The sequence below is a fragment of the Mytilus trossulus genome, chromosome 9 (assembly GCF_036588685.1).
Source record: "Mytilus trossulus isolate FHL-02 chromosome 9, PNRI_Mtr1.1.1.hap1, whole genome shotgun sequence".
Lineage (NCBI taxonomy): Eukaryota > Metazoa > Mollusca > Bivalvia > Mytilida > Mytilidae > Mytilus > Mytilus trossulus.
The window spans coordinates 1,902,816-1,924,755 of NC_086381.1; the positions used below are offsets into that span (position 1 = coordinate 1,902,816).

General features: G+C 30.1%; 1 protein-coding gene across 1 annotated transcript in view; it reads left to right on the forward strand.

Moving 5' to 3' along the window:
• Nucleotides 1-1,877: 1,877 nt before the first annotated feature.
• The window catches only part of LOC134684282 (DNA-binding protein RFX6-like), a 31,434-nt gene continuing 11,371 nt past the window's right edge, over nt 1,878-21,940 (forward strand). The window contains exons 1-6 of the mRNA XM_063543568.1: nt 1,878-2,310; nt 12,279-12,378; nt 17,360-17,483; nt 19,944-20,005; nt 20,399-20,476; nt 21,390-21,417. Of these exons, the coding sequence (XP_063399638.1) occupies nt 2,085-2,310; nt 12,279-12,378; nt 17,360-17,483; nt 19,944-20,005; nt 20,399-20,476; nt 21,390-21,417 (618 nt within the window). The 5' untranslated portion in view covers nt 1,878-2,084. The remainder of the gene's footprint in view (nt 2,311-12,278; nt 12,379-17,359; nt 17,484-19,943; nt 20,006-20,398; nt 20,477-21,389; nt 21,418-21,940) is intronic.

A 21,940-nucleotide genomic window follows, 5' to 3' on the forward strand; every position in this document is an offset into this window, starting at 1 on the left:
ACAACATTAGCCATGAATATAAATAAATCTGTATTTTTGTGCTTTCGTATTACAAAAACTTTCTCTTTTTTTGGTAAAATTGAGCCTCTTTCAGATTTCTATTTCTATTTCATATTTCCAAAAAGCGGACTTCAATTTTTTTCCCTCAAATATACAAGCTGTGAATATGAATTATTTATTATGTAGATATGATTTATAAACTGCATAAAAAAGAATATGCTGGATTTGATAATGGACTTGAAATACTTCAGTAGAAATACAAACAAGTATGATACATGTATTTATATAAAAAACAAAAAACATTAAATTTCACTACTCAATCTAAATGTTCACAAACTATCTAAATATGGCATTAACTATTATAAATTAATTTTATTATTAATTTAAAATATAACGTTTGAAAATGCATTATAAAATTTTGATTATAACAGTGATTGTTAAAAATGTTACCAATCCTATATTTAAATCATATAAATTATGCAGCAAAAACAATAATTCTAAAATAGAATAAAATAAGATATTATATGTCAAAAATACTTAAAATGTTTCATCAAATCGCTAACAATGCAAAAATGACCATCGAAATAAAAATATAATCGAGGCAGCAACAAGTTATCCATTACCATATAATACTAGCGTTTAAAAAAAAGAACCCGATGGTCCACAAAAAAACTGCACAGGAAAGATTTAGCGACAAGAATACAACTAATGCTTGGTAATCAATGGGTGCTCTGGGAGGGTACATTTATTTGCAATTGCGCCAAAATTAATACTGCTTTTGCGATATTTACACGTTCGTTTACTATCATTCTGTTTTTATCATGACAATATTAATAATGATGCTGTATCATGAAAACGAGGCAAATAAAATGTAAACTCCTATATATCTATTATGACCAAAATGGCACGGAAACCACGGTTTAAAACAGAATCTAAGCATTGAAAAAATTAATCAGTGTATAATGCTTTCATGGTGGATGTGATAAAAAAATATATTCTAATGTATTCAAATCAGTTGATATTTGGTTGTTTTTTTATCATTTGTATTTGACTCAGAATTGCTTCTATTTAGACTATACTACAAAATTAATATTATGGTATTAAAACTATCTTGTCACACTCTTATAAAAAGTACTTTTCTTTACATTTAATCTGCATAATAAATATCTAATTTTGGCGCAGATGTAATATCATGGCTGGTTGACCAAATGAAATGTCAAAATGAAGCAAATGAAATTACAATTGGCGCAAAAGCACTCCTCTAGAGGGGTCAACAATTTTGTTCTACTTGTAATGTCCGTTATGCGACATCTTATGTTTGGATATAATACTATGAAGAAGACTATAAAGTATCCTCTGCAATAATTTTAAAGTAAAATTCCTGAAACTAGATTAGTAAAAATATATTTTATAAAAGGAAAGCGTACAACAATAAACAGGTTAAAACACAACTTAATTTGCATCTTTAAACTATTTCTCGACTTAATCCTATATCTCAGAAATTCAATTAAAAGATGAAATTACTTTTTTTTTTTAAAATAAAAAATCATACAAGACAAGCACCAACCTACACGATTTATCCACCATGACAATTTAAAAATGTTATCTCCATTATTTTTCATCCGCTTATTGTATGTTCCATTTATCACATGTTATGATTACAAAATCTTGTCGATGTTTGCATGATAAATAAACAGTTTAACCCATTAAAGCTTATGACAGTCTATGATTCAATGAAAATCTAAACCTCAGATTGAACTCCGGTCATGGAAACGTTTCGCAATTGGATAATAATGAGAAAAGGGCGGACTTAATCTTATCTGTGTTTGTCTTTTGTGTTTATTTTGAATTTACGTTGATATCTCGGGTATCCACATATATTGTATATCATTAAAACAGAAAACAAGGGTATTTTATAGTTTGTTTGTATTTCACTTCACGCGCCTAATCATAGAAACTATTCCACGTGAAGTAGATACAGACGCAGTGTGATGACGTAGAGATAGGTGCAAAAATAATAAAACAACGTATACCGCTATAGTTATATTGTTTATAGTGATGTTTTAATAAATTCTGAGGAAACTATGGATCCAGTTGGTGTTCAGTTTGCACCCATTATGTCAGAAAACCATTATGATTTACATGGACCGTTATCCAGTGGATACCCATTTGTTCAACCTAATTTGTGGACTAATAGAGAGGACCGAAGTTACGTGCCGCCGCATCAAAATAATGAGCATTTGTTACGCTCTGGAAATAATGTAGACAACAATGAAAATATTCAAAATAAAATGGACACTCGAGAAAAAGGTAATGGGTTTGAAATTTTTTACAGTGAAAGAAATATCAATTTATTTGGCCTACATATTAAGGTCTTTTTCAGTCGTATAGCTCGTCAACTGATTTTGGTTCTACTCTTTTCGTTCAAATTTTCGGCTTTCTGATGATGGTAAATCTAGAAACGCGCTTTGGATGCATTGTATATATAAAGGGGTGTCTATATTATCTAAAACACAAACCAATGTTATTTGTAATAATATTATTGAAATAAATGTAATAAATTTTGTAATAACGTTATCATCGTTATTATCAGACATGGATATTTATTACATATTAATATTATCATTCAAAACAAAGATTTGAATAATATATATATATTTCAGCTAAAAAATCTAGCATAAGAAAAAGTGCTTAAATATTATAAAATAGTATGAAAATAAATTAAGTAACTATTACTCAATAATGATTTTGAGAGACGGAGTTTAGTGTTTTTTGCGCAGTTATGAGTAGATAAAATTATATTAAAAGGAACTTAGATATCATGATATTGAGATGTCTTTTTTTTTTTTATTATTTCTCACACCTGAATCCTGAATAGCACGAGATTTTCTCGTGCAAACCCTGACTGTAAATACAAAAATAAGGAAATGTGGTATGAATGCCAATGAGACAATTATGCACCAGAGTTCAAATTATGTGGGTGTAAGCAATTAAAAAGCCTTGGCAGAAAAAACATATGAAACAAGCCGAAAAAACAAGCCGCTTAAATAAATCTATTATAACTATAACAAATAAGGCATAGTATGACAGGCATGAACCATCGACAAACATTAGCTGCAAATGGCTGCTGAAAAACTACAGTTTCTTAATAAGGCCCTATATAAAACCATTAACGATCAAAATGAGATATGTTTTGTCTACAAACCGTTAGTTTTTCGGTAGCCCGTAATATATATATATATTTAAAGGAGTCTAAATTCAAAGCTTTGATTGCGTTGGATAAAAATCGCAATTTTTATACGTGTGCATGTAAAACAAATTTCGTTGTAGAAGGGTCTAATATATATATATATAAATGATTTTGAAATGCTAAATTGGGGTTGGATATAACCTACCATTAACGCGGAAATACTTTATTTAATTGTTAGAAATAATTTATATAAAAATGTAGAAGATACCAGGTTAATTGAAGTTTGGTTCTTTTAAGTGTAGAAGACCGAAAATATCTCTATAAAAAAAAAATCTTGTTTTAAAACTTAACCATCCCCACAGGAAAATTGAAAAATATTTGACACCGCATATTATTAAAATATTTCATACGTGTTATCTGAAATGTTGAAATTAACAGATTTTCTGACCACTAAATATTTATTTAAGAATTACATTTGCCCTGTTATCTATTTTAAGGACCGTCTTAGTCATAGAGTAAACCCTGTGTCTGAAAGTTGAAATAGTTTATAAATACTGAATATTTTGTTTCAACTAGAAATATGAACTGTAGGGAAAAAATATCTTTAAATGCTTTGACAACTTTGCATTAATCTCTTGAATGTTTGATTATTATGCTTATTTTCAAAATTTGCATTGTAATGTCAATTTGAAAATGCGCAGATAGTTATTTTGTAGACAAGACATTTTATTTAATTATCACCTCTTACAATGTTTTTAAATAATATTACTACGTATGTTGTTAACATTATAAGTTTCAAATTGTTTTCATCTAATAATTACAGTTGTATTTTGTTTAAAATTTTGTGATTCTTATACCAATAATATTTTTCTTTAAGAACGTTGTGGTGTGTTGTGGTTTTGAAGTATTATTTTTAAATTTGTCTTATCTTGTTTCATTATTTTCTGCTTTGTACATTGCTACATGGTGAATACGTTTTTACATGGGAAACTAAAGTATTAACATTCACTCCTTTTCTTTTCATCACTATTAAATATGCAACAACAAAAAATAGAAAAGAAGGAAAGTAAAATTACCCGTTAATGCTAGTGTCAGGGCGTATCTAGTGATACTGGTTAAACTAATCTAATGGTTGAGTCGATGTTCTAAAAAAGACACATGAAAAATATTTTAATTGTGTATGTTTGAGGTTAATAAGGTGGTGTAAGTAGGTAACTAAGGGAAGAACAAATTTAAAAAAAGAACTTGTTTGAATTGTTTTACATTTTTGAGTTACAAATGCATGTGCTTTTTATAGCTGACTATGAAGTATTGACTTTGCTCATTGTCGATGGCCGTACGGTGTATCTGTTTATTTTTGCGTCATTTGGTCTCTTGTAGAGAGTTGTTTAATTGGCAATCGTACCACATCTTCGTGTTTATATTTATACGATATTTTGTTGCGGTGTCTGAATAACTTTAAATACAACGTAAGTCACAATTAATTTTGTTAAGGAATTTTCAAAACTTATTTATTGCCATAATGTCAAAGTTAGGACTCAAACCTTGATCAGTTATTGTGCAGTAGGTGACATTGTATACTTACTCTTCATCATGAAGTGGCGGATCCAGGGGTGGGGGTGACCGCCACTATATCTGAATGGGGACATCGAAACCATTCCTTATCCTGGGTTTGGACCTCCTTTTATAAATTGCTGCTACCGCCCTGGACTTGTATGACTCAACTGTTATAAATGAAATATATTAAGAAACATTTGGATTGTTAACTGAGATTATATTGTGGTTTGATCATCATCTGTATGAAGTTTAGTTATCAATTGCTCATAACACTAAAGGACAAAAATCTGGAGTAAAAGGTGTACTAGAAATAAATCAGCCAACGATCTTATTAGTCTAAACTGACCAAAAATGTGTGATAACTTGAGCAAACGCTTTAAATAGAAAAGCGACAAAAAGAGGAGAAAGAAACGAGAAAAGTTATTACTAAATACATTAAAATACGATTCAGGGTAGGCAATACATTTCCTGCAATATTTGTATAATTCCGGACGACTGGACGACTGAATGTTGACAAAAACTTCAACAGCACTTTACTTGTAAGATAATAATTTTGTAAGGTGATAGTATGAACAATCAGTTTATTTTTCAAATTATAAAGGATTAGCAAATATACTTAAAAGTAACGGTTAAATATTTTTAGTTTAACTAAATTTAGTTAAAATTACACTTTCATCCTTAAAGTTTATCATTTTTAACTTTAATTCAAATTTGAGACATTTTTTTTAAAGAGACGGGCAAATGTTCAATATTTGCTTTAAAATATTCGAAAAGATTGGTAAACATGTCAAAGTAAATTTCAATATAAATCATCATTCAAGATTGAAGGTAAATTTGAGCGGTTTGTCTGATTTTTCTGCTGACTGTCGACAATTTTTGCTACCAATAAGAACATATCCGGGCCCGTACACGTGGATAAGTCCGAAGACATGCTGTCATTTAGGCAGAAATCTAACTGTATTTCTAATAATGTTTCCGTAAATATTTTTAACGAATTGATACGTGTTTCATTAACTGTAATTATATTCATTAATTTACCCAAAAACTATTTGGAATAAATTTCAAACTATATTTTAAAATCAATATTAAATGTTTATAATTGTATTTTTGGGGGATTAATATATGGACTTGACTTGCTGTGAGTCATGATTTCTGTCTACATGTATGTTAACACTCGCTACAGTGGCGTACCAGTTTATGAGGTACCAGTTTGTGAGTTAACACGTAGTACGGTATCGTACTAGTTGTGAGTTGTTACAAAGTGTGTGTGTGTTTTTTTTTTTTTTTATTATTGTCAAATTTTACCCTCAGACCGTTAAAAAAACGTGCAATAAAACCCCCGTTAAAAAAGTATACAGATCTCCTAAAAAAATAGAACTAAAACAAGCAGAAATAATAATAAAAAAAAATCAATGAAAGTTTTTGTTTTAGAGGTGGTATTTCATAACTTGTAATTAAATTCTCCCCTTTGGTATAGGGAAGGAAAGAAGACGCAAGATTTTATATATCTTAAAATTAATATTTTGACAATTTGACCCAGGAAACCGGAGATCAATACTTATCTGTATGATGTATCAGGGTAGATTTAATATAATACTTATGATCTCATATAAACTGTTACGGTTAATCAAATACACATCATAAACTGCACGTTCCCTTATCACCATGGTGTTGCTATGATATCAGCAGACGACAATACAATATTGATTTCCGGTGGATTTGTAACCATAACAACCAAATCTATCAATAACAAAAAGATGAACCAGCGAAGATTTTTTATATATTGAAAATAATATAATTTTAAGCTTTTTATATATTATAAATATATTATATTAAAAGACCAAGCTAATTTCATAAAGATTGTTGACACAAGCGAAAGTTATCTAAAGGGGTTTCAAAATGGTAATAGTTCAACACCAAACTGTGTATAGTCGAGTCGGGATCTCGTCCTTACCATTTATCATTCTATTTTGAATTGAATATTGTACCATAAATGTAAATACAGTGGTACTAACATTGTTTTTCTTTTTGAAACATTAAAACATAACTTAATATATATTTAAATTTTTCATATATCTTATTTGTATATAGTTATTTTAACTGACCAACCTACATACTGCCGATACTATTTACTTATATTTTGGCATTGTGAAAGATTTCCTCTCACTAAATCCTTTGGATGTGTTCTAATTGATACGTTAGTCAGAGAGAATGGTACGTTTATAAGTTGCTTTTGGCTTTGAACTAGATGTTAGTAACTGCAAGTTCTCTAATTTTGGTTCTTTGTACCAATTGTTTTATGCACACGTTTTTTTTTTGTTTCGTACCGACCGATTGAATTAAGCCAAATGCAACTTAATTTTACAGTTTGATCTTAAGATGTACTCAAACACCAATATCCCAGGTTAGGGGACAGTTGCTCGTTCACATATAATTATGCTTAGTCCTTTCACATTTCGTTTGTGTCTGTCCTTAGTCAGGAGACTTCATCAAGTTTCAGTCATGCCGGGGTCTTTTATAGCCGACTATACAAGCGCGGTATCAGTTACTCTTACGACTGTCCATATTTAATCAAAATCCTCTTCATTTGGTCTCTGGTGGATAGTTGTTGGTTGTATTGGAAACCATACCACATCTTCTTATTCTTTATAGTATGCAAAACTAATTCGTCAACTTCCGTACAATATTTTACAATATATGGAAATAAACAATTTTTTAAAATATATTGTTTAGTAATTTCTGGTTGAATTAAAATCAACTTGGTACAACCAGAAGAAGGTTTGTCAAAGGTTTATCTGTTTATATGGTTATTTGTTATGTTATGAATGGCGGTCTCGTCTCTGATGAAATATAATCTAAAAACATGGTTACTATTTTTTCCCCGTTAAAATAGCGATTTCAACCAAACCGGATTGTAAAAAAAACACGTCATAGAAAAAAGAAAGAAAAAACAACCGAAGACAGAATTGTAACTAAATAAAAATATATACTTAATATGCGTCTTTAAAAAACATCAGACATTATCAAATATTAAACAAAACAGATTTTCGCATTGTGTTTTTTTCTTCTAAAACCCAGCCAGAACATTTTTTTGCAAAACGAAATCTCATATACAATGGGTGTAGATACTGGCAAAGGTTGATGCAGTATTTTGCTTTGTATCTATAAATATTGAGATATGAAACACTTACTATAAAAAGACAACTATCCATAAAGACACAAGGACGAGAGTGAACATAATTAAAGGGCATTGTATTTTTTGTTGAAACTCAATGTTGAATATTATAAGTTATTTTCTCCTCTAATTTTTGACAATGAAAACAAACTATTTTTTTTCACTTTCTTCCTGCAACATTTTTTCTTAAGTGACTTAGAATCGAACAATATATTTAAAACCCACATGCTCCCTTAACAAGACGAATGGTCGGTACCCAAATAAAACGATACATAGGTTATCACACTTTTTTCTCTCAATTATTTCTATATACCAAAAGAAATGTTGGAAGACATTATTCGGGGTATTCTCATTTCACCATTATCGGTAATTGTATTTCTATTTTTCCTTATCTGAATTCAGGTTTGCATTTTGGTATAATATCTCCATTTTCCGTGAGATTTTTTTTTAAATTTATGAGCATTATCATTTGACAGTTTTTAATTATAATATTGTGATACGTAACGAAATAGCAATCTTGTAATCAATTCAGAATGCATATCATACTAAAACTTCTTTAATAATTAGACAAAACTGGTCTCGTCTATTTCTGTCGGATAATAACCTCCTTCAACAAACTGAAGATTCTGTAGAAGACTAGTCTGTATCGCTCGAATCAAAACAGATGTAAAGCCAAATCAAATGCAAAGTCAAATCAAATGCAAAACTGGAGAACATAATAACAGAACCACAAACCCGTTTCAAATACGGCTAATGATTTATACCTACGGGTAGAAAAAAGTAGGGGTATGAATATTTGATAAATAGCAAATTACCATAAATGAGTAGAAATGAGATGTGAATGTTTACTCCGTGTTGAAGGCATACAAAATGTTTGGGTTTTGCGCCATCATGGTGAAAATGAATCCATGAAGGTGAATCGGACGCACGAACATAAGACAGTCTTATCTTTGTGTATAACTATAATAATACAAATAATAATAACGGAAAAAATATATATGCATGGGTAATATTAACAAATTGAATGATAGATATTTTTTTTTTTTTTTTTTTATAGAATACCAAATGTGACGTTTAAAATGTATTAATAACAGTAATATTTATATATGATTTATTTTTTTTAAAAAGAAAAAAAAAATAATTCCCAAGAGTTTTGCATACCCCCCCCCCCCCCTAAATTGAAGATAGTTGACGAGAGCCGAAGGTAGGATAAGTGCCAGTTCTGGCATCTCAAAATATATTAAAAAATAGTTTGATTTTACAAATATTTATCAAGACGATATGCACATGTAGATATTATGTATGTGGTGATCTCCAGTTTGAAGGAATATTCATTGAATTTTGAATACAAACCAACATGATTCGATAGAACTAAATCTACTTGATGATCTACAAATTTTATTTAAGCTTAGTATAATAAGATTTTCTTGTATGTTACTATCTTTAGAAACAAGTTACAAATATTCTTTTTTCGATGGACATGACTATTATAGAATAATGAATTTCTGCAATGATTTTTTTTTCTCTCTATCTCTAAAAATGATTCCTAAATCCCCTCTTTTTTTCACACTTTAATTACTGAAAACTAATTTTGCCCCTTTCCCCTCTAAAAAACGAATTTAATCAGTAAGAAAATAAAACTAAATATCAGTTGACAATTACAATGTGGACATGCCTAATACATATGATAACACCCCCCCCCCCCCCCCCACACACACACACCGTCTGGAATCTCTTATTTTCGATTGTTTTTTAACACCTCGAACAAAACCCGGCATTTATTCAGTATTAAGCGTGATATGATTCACTGTAAAAATAAATAAAAAAAAAAAATTAGAAACATTTTTTTGGGACAATATTGGACTTCCTCTTATTTACATTTTAAGATAATTTTGGAGGGCAAGTTTCGCTATTTATTCTTCTTCAATTCGTTGGACAAAATATAATTTTTATTGAATAGAATATCATTCATATTTCTAATATACAATCAGTATTGGAAACGTCTTTTATACTAATGATTTTATTTTTATATCAGTTCTAATAAAGATACAAACTAATTGACATGGCCGATTTCCTATCGAAATTGGTATCAAGATGAAAATGATTTGTTTCTGGTATAAGCTTGTAACAAATGTTGATAAACTGTCTGGAAAACTCTACAAGCTTATGTTTAATTTATGTGAAAATGGAAATAATTCTTTTAAGTGGATTAATTATGTAAAATCTGTATTTGATGAAACTGGTAACAGTGAAATATGGCAGGTACAAGGAAACGTTAATTTGAATTTTTTTAAATTTAACGTTAAACAAACACTCCATGACCAGTTCATACAAAAATGGTTTTCGGATATCGATAACTCATCAAGGGGGAAGTTTTATTCAAAATTTAATACTGACTTTTGTATGGAACCGTATCTAATTAGACTCAGAAAAGTTCCTAGACTTTATATTTGCAAACTTCGTACTTGCAATATCAAATTTCCGATCGAAACAGGGAGATGGAATAGAATTCCAGAAATTGAAAGGAAATGTAAGCTTTGTAAAACTGGTCTTGGAGATGAGTCTCATTACATATCATTTTGTAACAATGCTGATGTTATTAAAATAAGAAATGCATATATTCCTAAATACTACAGAATCAACCCAAATATCAATAAACTTTATGGAATGCTGAAATATTGCAATGTACATGTATTAACTAACCTTTCTATTTTCATACAAAAGGTTGAAAAACTACTGCTCTCTCTGTAAATCAGCACATATGAATATATTTATATATGTTACACTTTCTGTTACTATCCATTATTATTTGATTGTGTTCATGTGATCACGTGGTTATTTAAGCTTACATATTGCACGGACTTTTTGTGATGTGGTCAATAGATTTAGTATACATTTAGCTTTGTAAAAATGTTTCATTGTATGTAATCTACTCATTTCACTTCTATGTTATTTGTAAATGTATGTGTATTTGTCGCTCTTGTTACGCAGGAAATCTGCGTCTGAGTGTATTTTGAATAAACAGTTAAACATAAAGGAAAGGCCATGATAGTAAGGAAATAAAAGTTAAAACATACAACAAAAAATTTAGTAACAAGAAAAACATGATTCAGGAAAACTGGAATTAGCTATTTGTGGCTTTTAATATTTTATGATTCAAACAGGAAATTGATAAAAACGGCTTTCATAATTTTCCCTGCTAAGTACTATATTTAATAAAAATGTTATTCTTTCTTTATATGTCACAAGTGTATTCTTGGGTAAAATGTTAAAATTATAATAATAATGTCCTGTTATATTTCTCAGTGTATTTTACCACCAAACTATCATCCTAGTATGGTTTTTATAATTATTAAATTTTGATCATTGTTGAAGGCCATAAGTTGTTCTGTGGTTACTGACTTCTACTTCCTTTTGTCTTTTGCTGCATTCTTGTCTCGTTTACCAAAGAAATAACATATTTTTATTTTCATATTTTGTATAAGAAAGTAAGTAAGTAAATAAGTAAGTAAGTAAAGTATTTACTATATGTGTAAATATGTACAGATTATAAACATATATTATGATATATGATAAATATATATATGTAAAACCGACCCAATGGACCTATAAGTGATCTCAAATGAAACTAAATAATTGCAAAACAATAACATCACGTTAATTCTTGGAAATAACAAATTATTCATGAAATTGTCTTTTTGATGAAGAAAGTAAATTCTAAAAATATATGATTAACATTTAACTGCATGTTAGTAAACAGAATTGCGTCTTTTGGAATACGCCTTTATGATATATTTGGCTAGTTTTCGAGTATGACTAATAATTAAAAAAAATTAAGCTTTTCCTTATTGTCCATAGACGTAAAGGAAGTATTTAATAAAAGTCCACTAAACACATGAAATCGTATACCAGAAAAGAAGTTACAATCTAGTAAAAAAGGAGTTTCTGTTTCGGTCACGTCTTCAGCGCAAAATCTGCAGAGTCTTTATGGTCGTTTACCAATATATAGTCCGGTTTCTATCCTCAGAGTTAATATTCCCCATCTGAAATGCTAAATGTGAGCGTTCGACTTTGGTTAAATTGATTTTACAGAGTTTTTATTATCAAATAAAAAATTTGTTTTTCATATATTTATCTGATATACAACCGATATGTAGAGCGAATTATTTCAATTAACGAAGTTTTAACCTCAATTTTAGAACTATAGTAAACCAGAACTTTGCATGCATGCCTCATGATGATCTGGTGTTGTTGTCATTTATATTGTACTTACGATTTGGTAGTGTCCCGATTCATGGATATCTTCTTTCTAAATTTAGTTATTTGTTCATTATTAAATTACATTATTTTTTTCAGAATGGGAAAATTGTTCTAAAGAAGATATAAAGGAATGTGATAACACTACCTCTGAACAGACCACACAAAAACAGTCCCAGGTGGCATCAACTCTCAAATGGTACGTCCTTTTCTTAATTATAAATTGGGTGCTTATTTAATATGCCTCTCCCTTATGTGAAATCGCACTGGAATTTCAATCTAGGACTTCTTTGATATAACACGGTGTAAATATTCACTTTTCATGATCACACCAGCGAATTATGTGAACTAAAGATTTAATAACAATTGCAGGACTACGTAGAAATAAATAGGTAGGAACTATTCTCTGTGATGTATATTAATATAGGTCGATGCCACTGCTGGTGGACGTTTCGTGACCGAGGGTATCACCAGCCCAGAAGTCAGCACTTTGGTGTTGACATGATTATCAATTATGTGGTCATTTTACAAAACTTAAATTTTCCAAAAAACTAAGGATTTTCTTATCCCAGGAATAGATTACCTTAGCCGTATTTGGCGCAATTTTTTTTTGAAATTTTGGATCATCAATGCTCTTCAACTTTGTTTTTATTTGGCTTTATCATGTTTATAACTATTATGATCTGAGTGTCACAAATGAGTCTTATGTAGACGAAACGCGCGTCTGGCGTACTAAATTATAACCCTGGTACCTTTGATAACTATTCACGTACAGTTTTTCAATCGTTACCAATAATTTACAGTACTAGCGCTTTGTGGCACCGTTAAAGTCCACAATTCCTCTAAAGTCCACAACACCGCTAAAGTCCAAAACAATTTTCCGCTAAAATCCACAAAATGACCTCCGCTAAAGTCCACAAGAAAACGCCGTTAAAGTTCACAATAACAAGTTCCGCTAAAGTCCACAAAAAAGCACCGTTAAAGTCCAAACATTTTTTTTATTATCGAAAGATCAATTCACTGTTTTTTTTACTCCCAATAGAATATATATCTAATAAAAATCATGAATCCTTCTTCTTTCAAAGTATTACTTACGAAAGCGTATTAGGGACATAGTAAACATAAAATTTGTATTGAAATATTTTTCAAAGTCGAAATTTTGACATTCCAAATCTTAGAATTTCGACTTGATCTCGAAATGTTGACCTTCTCACATTTTTGAAATACGACTAAGTAAAAATTCAAAATTTTTTAAACTCGAAATTTCGACTTTTCTCACACGCAAAATTTCGACTTTTCTCAAAAACTCAAAAATTTCGACTTTACTTCAAACTCAAAAAATGACTTTCTTAAACTCAAAATTCGAATAACTTGTTAACGCATCATAAGAAAAGTCGAAAGTTTAAATTTAAGAAAAATCATTTTTTGAGTTTGAAGTAAAGTCGAAATTTTGAGGAGAAAAGTCGAAATTTTGCGTTTGAGAAAAGTCGAAATTTCGAGTTTTATACAAATATATCATGCATACAAACGGTATTTGCCAAAAATATCGGTTGAGAGGTACACATTTCCAGAGCCGTTAGGCGAGGGAAATTTGATAACCTCGGAACCGGTATTTTTGGCAAATACCCCTTGTAAGAATGATAAAATTGTTTAATTCCACCAAATGTTCCACCTCAGGAGGTTTATTATAATCAGGTATCATATGAAATTTCGGCTTGAATGTATAATTTTTGTATACACTGCAGCTGTGCTATTTGCACAGTCAAATTGCATTGACCGTATTATCATTTCTTATCATTTTTTTTATGTACGGTCACTGACTGTATATATATCTCCCTTTATATGATAATAAGCTGATTCTCGGCTGACTGCTACACTTTGTTCATCAGTTTCAGTGAAGCGTAATACAAGTGGATTCCAGTTTTATGTAACCGGTTGACAATTCTTTTCCATTGAGTTTGAATTATGACGTCATTCCCGGAATTTTTACGTCATTCGCTCCAATTCAATAATGATGCTTTTTTAGGTGGTATGGGAGTCTAAAATAAAAATGATAGAATTTCTTCATACTTTGCCAAAATGTAGTATCTTTTGATATATGTTTAAAAACATAATAACAATGATAGTTCACCGCGCATTTTCTCAAGCTACAGAACGTGACAAAATGACACATTTTCTATGGATTATACAGGAAAAAACACCATTTTGTGATGTGAAACAAAACAAAATGATAGAATTGTTAAATACTTAAGGAAAAGATGGCTTTCAGACAATGTTTTGAGAATATCAAAAGAAAAGATATGGTCAACGTACGTTTTTTCCGGCTAAAATACAAAATAGGAAAATTTCATGTAGAATCCTTCAGAAAATGCAATGTTTTAGAGTTACCTCCCCTTAAAATGCCAATTTAATTTTTTTTTGAAAAACAACCCCAAAAAAATCAACATTTGCAAAAATAATAATATTCATAAGTTATAATCTTACAATTTGGTTCTTTTAAATGAAAATTCACATTAAATATCTGCATTGCTGCATCAAATTTTGCTAGCTTGATAGAAAACATAGACCTTTGATTCTCTGTTTTTTACAATCCAAGATGGAGGAAGACACCCTAAATATGTCATCTGGAACCATGTATTTAGAATGACCACGAATTTGTTATATTAGAATAAAAATAATTCATGGAGTTATTTTTAGACATTGTATTCCCCATCTGCCATGGTATTTACCCCGACACATGGAATTCTTTGATGGCAAATACCCCGGCAGAGAAAAGAAACTCTCAATATATAGAAATTGGTGAAAAATACCATGTTTCTCATCCAATCAAAATACAGCATTATTACATAAGGTGGAATTATAAAAAAAATCAAATTTTGAATTTTTACTTAGCCGGAATTCAAAAATTTGAGAAGGTCAACCTTTCGAGATAAAGTCGAAATTCTAAGATTTGGAATGTCAAAATTTCTACTTTGAAAAATATTTCACTACAAATTTTATGTTAACTTTGTACCTAATACGCTTTCGTAAGAAATACTTTGAAAGAAGAAGGGTTCATGCTTTTTATTAGATATATATTCTAATGGGAGTAAATAACCAGCGAATTGATCTTTTGATAATAAAAAAAAAATGTTTGGACTTTAACGGTGCTTTTTTGCGGACTTTAGCGGAACTTGTGATTGTGGATTTTAACGGCGTTTTCTTGTGGACTTTAGCGGAGGTCATTTTGTGGACTTTAGCGGAAAATTTGTGGACTTTAGCGGCGTTGTGGACTTTAGCGGAAAATTGTTGTGGACTTTAGCGGTGTTGTGGACTTTAGAGGAATTGTGGACTTTAACCCCTTCCTGTTCCCATCGGTACTCTGGTACCGATGGGCTATAAATTTGGGTAACTAACTTGCGCAAAGTATTGAATCTTTGACATTTGTTGACGTACAGAAGTGGTTGATGGCTCAAATCAATCCCCTATATCACAGCTGTGTGATTAGTGGTGCCTTAAACTTCTTCCGAGTACGGTTTGGTATCAAATCGCCCCTAACGGACAACGTTTTCTCCTGTAAAAACCGTGGTTTTTTTTTTAATTTGAACTTAATATTTCCGTCGAGTATTGGAAAATAAACTGTTGATTTTAGGGGCAATATGACTTTTTTTTATCAACTTCGCCGTGTATTTTTGAGGGAAACTATTCAAAGTATGATTAAAACTTGTACTTAAGTGAAAAAAGTGATTGAAAGTGTACCAACGCAATCATTTACTTGAAATGCACTCTCAATTTGTGGTCATTTCTTTCCAAATTAATTGAAAAAAAGACAAAAAAGACAAAAAGTCATGAATTTTTTTTTTCGAAGTTGAAATAGATGTAACAGAACATTGTTTCTGAAGTGCCTGGTTATGGGAATGTCGAAAACACTTTTGTTCAAATAAAGAAACCGGTAAACGTCTAGAAAAAAAATGGCAGACTAAAGTATGATATCATCCTATATTTGCTCAAAATAATGGGTTTTACAACAATTCTATGGCATATCGAGACTTAATTTCAAAACGAAAACAGTAAACAGGCTGATTATTTGATTACTTTCACTTCGTTGCTTTATGAAAGAGTTAAGTATAAAAATTTCAATAATTTCAACTGGAACTCCCGTGGTTCAGTGGGAAGCTGCACTAGCCCACAGCAGGAAGATTGCATGTTCGAAACCTCAAAGCCGGAGGTGAAAAAATAATTTCCTATATTAAATGAAACTTAACTTAACTTAACTTTCAATTTCAAAAAGAGGGTCATGAATACATACAAAAGTCAACTTAAAAACAATGTTTGTATGTTTTTAAAGAATGTGTGTCCTAATTGAACCCCCCCCTTAAACTAAAACATCATAGGCCCAAAACACCAAAGTAATTATTGGTCATTCATTGAATCTTTACTTTCAATGTCAAAATTCTATGTGCTGCTTGGAAAAACATAATTTAAGCTAAAACTTGTGTCAAGTATAAGATTTTTGACGAAAAAACGGCTGAAAACCGTTATCTTGCATGTTGCGGGCATCAACGTTTGGGGGGCATATGTATAGCACGTATTTCCTCCAACTATACCATAATGGTAACTTTCCTGTGTCTATCAGACTTAGGACATTGCTTTGACACTAAAACTTTATCCTATTAGCCCTTATAAAAGTCTCAACACGACCTTTTTCGGAAGACTTTTGTATTTTTTTACTTTTTTTTCGCAAGTCACGTGACTTTTGGACAGATAACACGTGACTTCAAAAGACAAAATTTCTGATATATTATATTTTTTGAAATATTTTATCAATTATCTCTCAAATGGACCTAAAACGACCTTTATGTAAGCCTCAGTGCGAATGCTATATGCGATTGAACTTTGATAGTGTCTTTCCATAAGTTTACGTCCAATTTGGCGGAACGTGAAAGGGTTAACGGTGCCACAGCGCTTCATATTCTTATACAAAATAAAAATTCCTGTCACATTTAGCCGAAATGGTTTTCAATAAAAACGTTAAGCAATGAAAATTTACGAATGTTTTGAATTTTTTTTTAATGTTTTATATTATGCAGACAGAGTTTTTGTAAATATTTTTGAGGTTTCATAATTTGATCTTTTGCTTGAAACACTTTAAGCTATATATGAAATTGACCATACGCATTTACTTTTTAAACTGTTTTCAGGTTAACAGATAATTATGAACGAGCCGAGGGAGTATGTTTACCTCGGTGTGTTCTATACACACATTATCTAGACTTCTGTAAGAAAGTCAAATTTACTCCCGCCGGAGCAGCCACATTTGGAAAGGTATGTATGTACAGTTCAAAAGGAGATATATCAAATTTTGGAACTTTTAATTTGTATAGGTTGTCCTTATTCTGTTCTATATACCATATGTCTCTTATTCTATAAAATATATATAATTAAATATAAATCAAAAAGCAGCCCCCCCAATTATCGGACACATTTTTCTTACTCTTAACAGACCAGTCTTAATCCCGGAGCTGTTATATAAAAATGATAAAATCAAATATTGATAATTTAACAAAAACTGAACGCATCAGATGATATATGCATATAACCAAGTAAAAGGAACGTTTTCCCCAATACATGGCAAACATTTAAAAAATTAACTTACATGTTTGACAGTAAGACAATTTAATAAAAGAGGGACGAAAGATACCAGAAGGAGAGTCAAACTCATAGATTGAAAATAAACTGACAACGCCATGGCTTAAAATAAAAAGACAAACAGACAAATAAAAGAATAGAAGACACAACATAGAAAAAAGCAACACGAACCCCACCAAACACTGGGGGTGATCTTAGGTGCTGTGGCAGAGTAGGCAGATCTTTCTGTGGAGCAGGATCTGCTATACATGTTATGTCTTTAGAAGATTGAAATCATAAGTTAATGGGTCATGCAAAACCTATCGTGCCGAGTTGGTTCTAACAGAATATATCTAAAAGCATTATATTAAAACGATTTGAACTCTATTATAACATTTAACGTTTCGTGAATGCACAGTTTCTCATTTCCATTTGTTATTATATCTATATAACGTTACTGTATATTTTTATTCTTTTTATGTTCGTGTCTTTCAATTTTTGCTGAAATGCTTTATCTATATGGTTTTTGGTTTTCTTTGTTACATGTGACGTGGTTCTGTACTTATACATCCCGTAATTGTGTTAGTGTGCCATGGTAAATTTGTATTCTTGTCTTCAATGGTTTCTCATGTGCTTTGTCTATATGCCTTTTTGTGCTTCTTCCTTACATCTTTGTTTGTTTTCATAATGATTCAGATTATAACATAGTGATGACTGCTGTATACTTATTTTGACATTTTTACCAATTATATAAAAAGAAGATGTGGTATGATTGCCAATGAGACAACTATCCACAAAAGACAAAAATGGTTTTGTCACCGTACGTCTATTTGTTTTGTTCCCACATCTTGGGCCATATAAAAGAATTTTATGCACTGCCATACAAGTGTGATGTTAAGGTAGCCATAAAACCTATTTTCTGCATAAAAATATGCATGTAACAAGTCAGAAATGTGACAGTTGTTGTCCATTCGTTTGCTCAAGTTCGTTTGATGTGTGTGAGCTTTTAATTTTGCCGTTTGATTATTTTAAATTTTCCTTGGGGTTCAGTTTGTTTGTGATTTTACTTTTTACAAGATTTTTGGAAAATGTAGGACAAATGACTACATATTTATTTTGTTTTAATGAAGAATTTTTACCTGCTTTAATTAAATTGTGATTTGATTTTCATAATTTTAATACGACTGTAATACACATATTTATTGGAAATACGAAATGCATAAATCACTATTTCATTTGTTAATGATGTTCGATGTTGAATGTTAAAATCAAATTTTCATGAATTATTTTTTTAAATAAGCAGTGTGTAAAAAAGAGCCAAAAAATCCGCATATTAATTGTTTGCCCATGAATAAATGTTTTAAATTCCCACGAATATGGCCCAGTTAGATTTCAAAACAATATAAATTATTTTTATTATTATTGTTATTGTTACTCAGTACTAGTATGTGTATTTTGTTAACGGAAATTAATAGTATATATGCCGATGGATATCCCTCAACATATTACTTTTATATCGTAACGTTGTTTTGAAAATAGGACAATGTCCTTAACTGTAGTTATCTTAAAGAGGCGAGTTTTCTATGAACTGTCTAAAATTATTCAAATGTAAATCAAATAATAGTGTGAATTTAAATTCAGACAAAAAAATCCAACACTAATAAAAAGAAAAAAACACAGCAAAAGATTGTTTTGATGTTTTCTTTATTTTATATAAGTTAAAAAAAAAATCAATTTAAAAATAAGATATCAGTTAAATATTTAGTATTTGGATACAAAATATCAGATAATAGTTATTATGGTTTTAACCATTTTTACACAGTTTTAGGTTTTTGCATTTTCAAGTCATACTACGTTTTAGAGCAAAAATTGAAATATATAGATGTGTATAAGTTGTGTATAAAGGAATTAAGAAGGGTTGTGAATGAAAGCAAAATAATTTCTCAAAGTGTATTTTTCATAAATTTGAAGAAATTGATTTAATAGAATAATTTGTATATATTGTTATGGTTTATGTAATACTGTTTATTATATTCTGAGTATGTTGCTGGCAACTCACTGGCGCTTGAACAGTAAAGTATAATTGTAACAAGCTATCTTTAGAATAAAGAACATATTTATTGTCAAAAAAAAAGGTTCTCAATATTTTGTTTACAGCTTATCCGGCAGAAGTTTCCGAAGCTGACAACAAGGCGTCTAGGTACTCGTGGACAATCTAAGTGAGTATTACAAATTTGAAAAAACAATTTAATTTCAAAATTTTAATTTATATATCTTATCATGTAAAAGTTAAATTGTTTTTATTCAAGGAAGCTCAGTCTTTTTTTTTGTTTTAATGTTTTTGTATCTTTCTCCTCTCTTCTACATAATGATTGACATTATATACTGTCCATACATGATTCAAGGTATCGTTACTATGGTATTGGTATTATAGTTCACTCCATAGATTATTTAAAGTATCAATGCTATTTTGTTAACACACTTGACTATCCATATATAATGCCAGGTATCAGTGCTATGGCATTGGTATCAGTGTTAACACCATAGATTATTCCATGTTTCATTACTGTATTACATTGGTGAGACACTTTACTGTCCATATATAATTCTAGGTATCACTACTACGGCATTGGTATTAAGGAGACCTCAATATATTACCATTCTGTTTATGCAGGCAAAGGTTTGACAAGGTAGGTTATAGGAATTAATTGTTATATAAGTAAAATAAGTTATTATCCCAACCAAAAATCACTTGAATAAAACGATTTTAGTTTATAGTAATATAATATTAACACATACATATAACTTTGTTTTCTGTTCTTTTTTTAATAAAAGTGATTATTGCAGGTGAATTAACAACACATTTTAATCTCACAAAACTATGTTAGAGTTTTTCTATAAGGCGAGAAAAATGTAAAATGAACACACCAAAACACATAGTAGATAATAAACTCAATACCACGCATTTTATTGTAACTTAAATGTTCCCTACAAATTCACACCTGGCTGTGTTTGAAGAACACTCTAAAACTTCTTATTATGGACATTATTTCTCCTATCTGGACACACAAGAGTCTAGGTTAAAAGCTTTCAACACAAGTCAATAATAACCGAGTGCTTGTATGCTTACTATGGTCGGTTATCGCCTGTCTTTAGTTGACAGATTGCACTAAACACACCATAAACAAGAAAAATAAATTTACTAATTAGTCAGAAATCAATAAGGAGTCGTGTCCCCTTATCGACAGTTCTGACAACTTGTCCGTTTAATCTGAATTCGAATAAGTAGAAATTGGTTTAAATTGCTTTTAAGTGGGTTTATCTTCGTCAACATATTATGCAGGTGGTACAGTCTATATACAGTTAAATGTTAACTATATTATTAAAGTCAACAAAATGGGGTTGAATACTTTCTAGTTGTGGGAAAATTCCAACTGATCTTGTTTTGTTGAATTCAATCATAACATTATATTCAAAAGTAGTTAAATATCCTTTGTTAATCTCTATAGGTGATTCTTTTTGTATTTGTTTTGTTAGAACATTTAGTTTAAGGAAAGTGCATTCAAATGTTAGATATTTATAAAAATCCTTTTTCTTTCGCAGATTTTCTGGTGTGAAGATCAAAACAGAGGTAAAAGTCTTTTTTTTTGTGGAATTTGTTTTATATATGTGAAATCATGTACAAAAGATAGCATCTGCTTCTTCCAAACAATTAAGGAACTTCTCACTCAAAGTAACCTCTTAACTTCAATTATAAGAATACCAGAGTTAAATTTTGTTAAATTTATGAAATTATTTTTTTTATATTTCAATGCACAAAATACACAATGTTTAAGTGGGAAATATGAAGTTTTCATAAATCTGATTGAGTGATTGCTAAATTGTTGTTGTAATCGAAAAGCAACCAAAATCTATGGAAAAGATACAAACGAGTAAATGGCACGACATGTTAAACCAGATAATTCTATCAAAATTCATAGAAATAATTGTGTGGCATTAGAAATAAGGACGAAAGTGTGTGTAGTAATTTTAGCTTTTATCGATGATTGAAATGTCGAGTACTTGCAATAAGACCACATAACTACACAGCAAGCATCAGAATTTGGAATGTAATATATAAATATACTCGTCTTTATATCAAACCTAAAACATCT